At 42.2% G+C, this 7670-nt stretch overlaps 1 protein-coding gene across 1 annotated transcript in view; it reads left to right on the forward strand.

Annotated features, from left to right (window-relative positions):
* Positions 1 to 3690, forward strand: part of SCARB2 (scavenger receptor class B member 2) — a 47148-nt gene extending 43458 nt beyond the window's left edge. Inside the window, exons 11-12 of the mRNA XM_016207539.2 lie at positions 1548 to 1706; positions 3395 to 3690. Of these exons, the coding sequence (XP_016063025.2) occupies positions 1548 to 1706; positions 3395 to 3433 (198 nt within the window). The 3' untranslated portion in view covers positions 3434 to 3690. The remainder of the gene's footprint in view (positions 1 to 1547; positions 1707 to 3394) is intronic.
* The last annotated feature ends 3980 nt before the right edge of the window (positions 3691 to 7670 follow it).

The following is a 7670-nucleotide window of genomic DNA, read 5'->3' on the forward strand; positions in this document are numbered from 1 at the left end:
TGACTCATCATTGATGTTTCTGTCTGTCTCTCTCTCTCCCTCTCCCTTCCTCTCTCTGAAATCAATAAAGATTAAAAAACAACAACAGTATACATACTTAAAAGGATAACCACTGCTAAGCCTGTCCCTGAGAGGAAAGTGCAGCTGACATCTGCTCATGCCTTGGTGTTATTCTAATTTTGATATTACATGGTTGAGACCATACTGTAGATAGTTTTATACCCTTTTCTAATTTAGCATTATATTGGTGGCCACATTTATAAACTTGTGAAGCATTTGTGATTTCAATGCTAAGAGGAGGCTTTTATTGTTTCATAGGAAAAGTTCAGGCAATATTTTCCATTTTATAGGACCTGTTTACACTTGCTCCTGGGCTATCATTGTTGTTATTTGTGGGAGGAGCATGAAAGTAGGGCTTTTTGAAAGTGAGGAATGGCCCTGCTTGGTGAGCTTTTGTTCATAGATGCAGCATATTTGAAGTCCCCTCCACTCAAATTTTTGCTTTGATTTTTTTGTTAAAGATCAAATTGAATCCGGGGAGACCTGGAAGTGACCTTGGAGGCTGCTCTTTCTCTACTCCCTTTTCCCAGAGGAGACTGACCCTGACAGGCCTTGGCCAGTTCCTGGAAAAACCAGCCCTATTTTCCCCAGTCTCTGCCTCAGTGCAAACTGAGCCTAAAGTCCCATTTGTTACAAATACATTTTATGAAATTAAGCTTTTCAGATACCTCACCCATGACAGTTTAAGGTGATAATACCTTTGACCTTCATAAAGAAAGTGTTATTCTAGAACATTTCCTTAGTTAGGACACCCTCTGGAATTCCGGTTAGCCTTAAGACTTCCTCTGAACACTTTCTGTTGACACCTCTGGTCCTGATTAGTATGGATTTAACCAAGAGAGAAATTATACTTTCCCTTTACTGTTGTTGGAATGTTTCATTCATTCATTCATTCATTCATTCATTCATTCATTCATTCATTCATTCTACCTACATTAATTGAGCACCCACTGTGTTCAGGGTGCTATACCCATTGTTGAGGTGACTGAAATAAAAGTTTTGCCTTAGGGAACCTCACAGTCACAGGAGACCAGCAGGTAAACAGTTTCAACGCAGAGTGCGAAGACAGTGATGGAGGGAGGGTTTTAGAGAGAGCTGAAAACGCAGAAAAGGGGCCTTTAACAAGGACTGAGGTGGCCAGAGAAAACTTCTGGAAGGAAGTTATGCTGAGCTGGATTTTAAAGAATGAATTGGACTTATCTGATACAAAACAAAAAATGATATTATCATTATTTTTGAATACTTTTCTTCCTCTTCCTTCCACCCTATTGGGAGAGTAAAACCTGTCTTCAAGAGAAAAGGAGAGATGTCAATGAATAAATGCCCCCTCTGGTTACTCTAACTTATTAATGGCTTTTCTGTATCTCTGGTTTGCTAATAGGAGAACATACCCAAATTGTGTTTAATGATTTGGAAGAAAGATACAGCAAAAAGTTACACCCTGGATATTCAGTAATCGAGGCGATACTGTTTTCTTGCTCCCTTAGAACGTTCTCATTGATAAAGAGACTGCGAGTCGACTGAAGTCTATGATTAACACTACTTTGATCGTCACCAACGTACCCTACATCATCATGGCGCTGGGTGTGTTCTTTGGCTTGGTCTTCACCTGGCTGGCGTGCCGCGGACAGGGCTCCATGGATGAGGTGAGCAGCGGCTGGAGGCATTTCTTCCTGGTGACTTGACCTGAGGAATTCAGCTGGGGTTCACGGAAGGGCTGTCAGCTTGCTCGCTCGGGTGGATTCTGAGCCTGTATGCTGGCACAGTGATTGCATGCTTGTATTACTGCTGGACCAAATGAGAGGCAAGGAGGGGTGAGAGAATGGCTCTGTCCAGTGCTTGGGGCTCTTGTGGCGGGAATGGAATCCCTGGGAGTAAGCTTTGCGTCTTTGAAAATAACCCGAAGGAAAAGGAAGGATATATCACAGCTAAGCACCTGGGATTTGGTGTCAGACTGCCTAGGTTCAAATCCCAGTGCTGACACTTAATAGCTGTGTGACTCTAGAAACCGTGCCTCAGTTTCTTCATTTGTAAAATGGGATAATACTCGAGTTTCCCTGAGGAGTTTTTCGTGAGGATTAGGTCATAAATATAAAGCACTTGGCCCAGTGTTAGCATTTAGTAAGAGCTCAGTAAACATTAGTTTTATGATAAAAAACAGCTCCAAGATTATAAGGCAAGGCAACCAGGACCTTCTTGGAAATAATTTGTGATATATTATGAAAGATACTCACCCAAGTCATCATTGCCTCATAAATGATTAGCACAGGGGTTGTAGTTCCTTTCCTGGAGGGGTGGGAACAACCCCGAATGGATGGGATAAACAGAGTTGGGAGGGCCTCCTAAGTGACCAGCAGGCCAACCCAGGGGTCTAAATACCTTCAATGAGCCTTTTCTGTAGGAGCCTTTCTTAAATTCTCAGCAGCCTCCCTTTTTGCAACAAGACTGTTTATTTTTTCTCCTAGCTGCCTCAGCTAATTGTCTGAGGCCCATGTGAAGTAGGAAATGAAACAGGTTTAAACCATCTGAATAATATTAGCCCAGATTTCCCGTCTTCCAGGTTCTTCCATTACGTTTCTTAGCCCATGCCCATCGCATTACAGTGAAATAGGGGTGAGGCAACTATTTTGCTTCTTTTATGTGTTTTTCCCCCAATTTTATTTTTCAATTATAGTTCACATTCAGTATTACTTTGGGTTAGTTTCAGGTGTATAGCATAGTGGTTAGACAATCATATACTTTACAAAGCATTCCCCCCTGATATTTCCAGTACCCACTTGGCACCATACATAGTTATCACAATATTATTGGCTATATTCCCTTTGCTGTACTTTACATCCCCGTATTTTGCCATTTCTATCTGTGGATCTCATGTCCGGTCTGACCTTGTACAGTCACTGAGATTTTCACAAGCACATATGAAAGCCCATGTAAGTGTTATCACTGCTCCTACAATTAACCATCTCCACATAGTCAACAAGCAAGCAATGACTGAGCACCCACCACCACCTCCGAGACCTTGTTCCCTGGTAGGTTTCAAAGCAGGAAGGAGGCAAATTCAGTCCAGTGTCCTGAGGGTTATAGTCCAGGTCTATAGGGAAGGGGACTGCTCTGGGATCCGCCGCGGTGTGGTCAGGACAGGCCTCCTCGAGAGGGTTCAGGCTGAATGTGACAGGAGCAAGAGGCAGCAAGCTGAGGGGAGAGGAGAGTGGGACCGTCGCCTTCCTAGCAGTCCCTCCACTCTTCCTCCCCCTCCCCTCCCGCACTTTTCACACGGAGAGAAGTTTCTGCGGTGAACACCTAACTTTGCTGTCCTCTCTCTTCTGAGTCACAGGGAACTGCAGATGAAAGAGCGCCCCTCATACGAACCTAACCGTGGCCTGAGCTTGGTGAAGGAACCCTGCTGAGCTGTCCTGACCCAGATCAGACAGACATGGGGAAGCCGTCCAGGTCCTCACAGGCTCCTGGCCTGTTGGGAGAGGAGGGAGAGGAGCCGGAGCTGGCAAGCGAGGAGAGCGTTCGGGCCAGCTGATTTGTTCGCTGTTAGGCTTTATCAGGTCCTGTGGTCCCTGACGAAGTGTTTTGTTTTTCATGTGTCTAGCAAGTATTTAATAAACTCTCGTATAGTAATTTTGTTGTCGTTGGGCTCTGGTAGCTCCAGAATTTTGTGGCCACTGGTGTGGTCCTCATGTCTGCATCAGCTGTTAATGCTACTTGGTCTAACCTTGTTCAGTGCTCTTGGTTCACTGAACTCTGTGCTCAAAATACGTAAATACCATTTCCTGTAGTCCTCCATTCACGTCACCCCAAAGCCAGAAGCAAGCAAGGGCTCGGAACCCAGGATAAAATGGTCTCATTGCGTACATCGTTCAAATATACCTAATTCTCTCTTTTCAAAAGTTATATATTGCATTGTCTGCTCACCGTCAGTTCATAATTCCTCCAGGAAAATAATTTGGTCTTCTGAGTACTTTCATACTGAATAGGAATCACGTGGGAAAGGGGCTGGGTGGAGTGAGGCACCTAATGAGTCCATAGTGATGAACACCTGAGGATTTTTTACTTGTACTTTTGTGAATCAAAAGAATGCATAGATAATGTTGGTGAGGGCAATTCAGGTATTTCATATAGAGTAGAAATAAATGCTAGTTCTGACATTTGTGGGTCTTATTATTTTCTTAGTCAAAATGATCTTGATGTGGAAAGGTGTTCCTGGGAGAATGTGATCAATAACTGATTACCCCCCCATCACCCCTGCCAAATAGGAACTGTATTAATTACAATACTATTGATTATTTGTAAGCTTATTTGTAAGTATAGGAAATCCATGCATCCACAGCCTAAGTTGCACATAAATTTCAGGAAGTGTGACTACACTAAAGAGACATTTCTTCTGGGACAGTCTTTTTGGTAACTTTCAAATTGTTTTTGTTAAATTCTTCTTTCCTCCAGTTTGGTTCCTTTGGATGTTTTGTGGCTCACTGTTACTCACTGAAGAGGGAAAAATGTGCCCTACATTTTCTGTGACAATCAGAAAAAGTGTTTTAAAATATTGCACAGAAAGTGGTTTAAAGGTCCCTTGGGACCAGACACAGAATCACCTCTCTTGAGAAGACCTCTTGGTTTTCAGTGTAACCTAAGTCAGAGGACTGGGAGCCATCCTATGTCACAGAATTCAAGCATATTTAAGGGCAATTTTTTTTTTTATTCTCAAAGTTCAATATTCATTTTTGATTGAGAAACTTATAGTTATCTGACAAAGTGCACACAGAATTTCTTAACAACTGAATAATTCTATAGTTTTGTTTAAAACTGGATTTCAGTGTAAACAAATGAAAGGAAGAGAAGCCATGGATTTCACAAATACAGCTTCTGATCCATGAGGTAATAAATTGCTTTAGTTTATTTGCCCCAATTTCCCCTTTCTTTACACTAAAGCAACATGTAATATGTTTCCGTTCTTGAAGGGGCAAGTCATTAAAATCTCAACGTTTCTATAAATATAGAACCTATAGTTACCCCAAATCAATGAAATGTGAAAAACTAAATTGAAAATATTTTGTCTTCAATAATGCCAAATATCTAGATTTTTTGAATTTATCAATATTTAACTAGATAATTGTCATCTTATTCTTTTATGCATCCACTTACCCAGACTAATAAAACTGATAAGCCAGTGCATAGTCACTAGTTCATCCTATTATCAGGATATAATCACCTGTGGAGGAAATTTTTAATTATGAATGATAACAGTTAATGATACACACGTTTAGACTGAATCCCACACAGAGGGAGACCAAAACCATATTATTTCCATATGATTCTTAATAGTTACTTGGCTTAAAATCACATTTGGTATTTTCCTTCTGAGAAGTCTGTGGCAAACCCATAAAACTGCAGTCAAGATAATAGATTGGTTAAGAAGCAGGAATGTGCCACCTATTTGGTTTCAGATTGAAAATAACACACTGCTCCTCATGCTCACTCTCGCGGAGCCATTATCCTGGAAAGGCCCCCAAAGTCCTTGTGATTGTGACAATCACAGAAGACCGGTGTCCTGTACTGTGATACTCAACTTAGGTAGAAACCGAAACAAGAGAGGTTACTCACTTCTCTCAGGGAAAATAGGGAGTTGAACACAGGGTAGGAAGCAGGCTTGGCCACTTTTAGCTCCAGGCTTTTCCCCGTAGGCTTTTTCCCCTAACTTCTAGAAAGATCACTAATGGTCAAGTGGAACAAGTACTATACAACTAACCCCTATCGGGGTTTTTACTTAAGGGAGGCTAATTTTTTATTTACATTGCTCGAGATATGAGTTCTGCAAAAGGTGACCTTCATACTTGGCCCTCTCGGCATTATTACTGGAATTAATTGCTTGTGGCTGTTAAAGAGAATACTGACCCGAATGCTCTTCAAGTAGCTTGTATAGTTGGTTCATTTCATGTGATTCTTGACATGTTTATTTCTACCCTTAATGCAATGAAGTATTTCACTAATAAAAAATCATTTATATGAAACTGCACTGGAAATTGTATGTTATGTCATCAGATATCCAGTTGTCTATGGAATTTTATTTGAAAGACGCTCCTTGCCCTCTTGTCTGACTCAGGCCTGGGTCACACCCCTTGGGCCACCTCTGATTTCAGCTCAACTGTGGTGGGCAGTCATAGTCAGCCAGACAAGTCCCATGCAAGCAGGTCCCAGGGTGTGCTTTTCTGCCTCAGGGCTTTCTCCAGAGCAGTGGAAGCCCATCAGGAGCCAGGAATTAATACCCCCAGGGACAAGCTCACAAGCTCAACCAAAGGTGGCAGGAATAAGCTGATAAATGTTCATCCTCAGGGGGACAGTGTTCAGGCTCATTCTACAAGGTTCCTCAGCTAGGATGGCCGACGGTGGACAATGCTTCCTGTTATCATTTCTGCATTCCCTGTCTCACACTCCTCCAGCCTCACTGCTGCTTCCTCCCAAATAACCTACCTGCGCTAACACCCTTATTCAACCTGCTTCCAGATAATTTCTGTGATCCTGCTCTGGTTCTTCTTCTACCTCTCTTATTAACACTGGTGCTCAGGTGCAACCTCTTCTCACTTGATACTCCCTCCCTGACAGTCCTATTGACTCGCTCTGCTCAACCTCAGCCTCACACATCCAAACCACTGGTGGATACATATCCTCAGCCAGGTTGTCCTCAAATGCAGCAAGTAAAGAAAGGAACTCATCTTCTCTTGTCTTCTTCCCAAATTCCCATTACTAGGTAATGACATCACAATTCACCCAGCTGTACAAGCCAGAAACCAAGGACTCCTGCCGCACCCCTCCTTTGCCTCCCCTCCCCTCCACATCCCATCGGTCAAGTGCTTCACACGCTTCCCATTTGGGCGAGTCTCTGCTGTCCTCGTGGGAATATATCAGAGCTCTCACCGGGACCCCTGCAATTACTATAAACATTAGTTTTCTAAACAGGTAATCAACTTATATTTTCAAAAAGCATAAAAGGGATTTATAAAGAAAAGTCTTCCTCCACCCATCTCCTGGCCACTCAATTCACCTTCAAAGAGGCCGCCTATGTTAATTTATTTTTTAAAATGTATCTGTCCAGGAGTACTTTATACAAGCATGTGTATTATATATTCTAGCCCTCTTCCCCCCACCTGATTGTAGCACACCATATACAGTGTTCTAAGTTATTTTTCTGTAACTTACAGTTCCCATTTCATGTCTGAACAGCATTCTTTTGTATACATCAAACCTGTTTATTTCCAACAATCTTTTCTTATAAATAATGCTGCAACGAAAAACCTTGTGTTCCATAATCTTGCCAAGTCATTTACAGGACAGAGTTTCGAGGTGCAAGGGCATTTGTAATTTTGACAGATACAACGGCTTCTTAATTTGTTTTTGCCTTTATTAAAGTTATACAAGCACACAGATTTAAGAATCAAATAATTCTACATGGTTTGTTATTTAAAAAACCTAGAGGGAGACGTCATTTTCAGAGGCACCACTTTTCACCCCCACTTTTTGAAAAGTTTACTCCCATGACGCCCGCGACACGGCCTCCCGAGCTTTCAGGTTCAGCACCACTGGCCTCCCGCGGCGGAGGAAAAGCG

Source organism: Miniopterus natalensis, chromosome 1 (assembly GCF_054644295.1).
Source record: "Miniopterus natalensis isolate mMinNat1 chromosome 1, mMinNat1.hap1, whole genome shotgun sequence".
NCBI lineage: Eukaryota > Metazoa > Chordata > Mammalia > Chiroptera > Miniopteridae > Miniopterus > Miniopterus natalensis.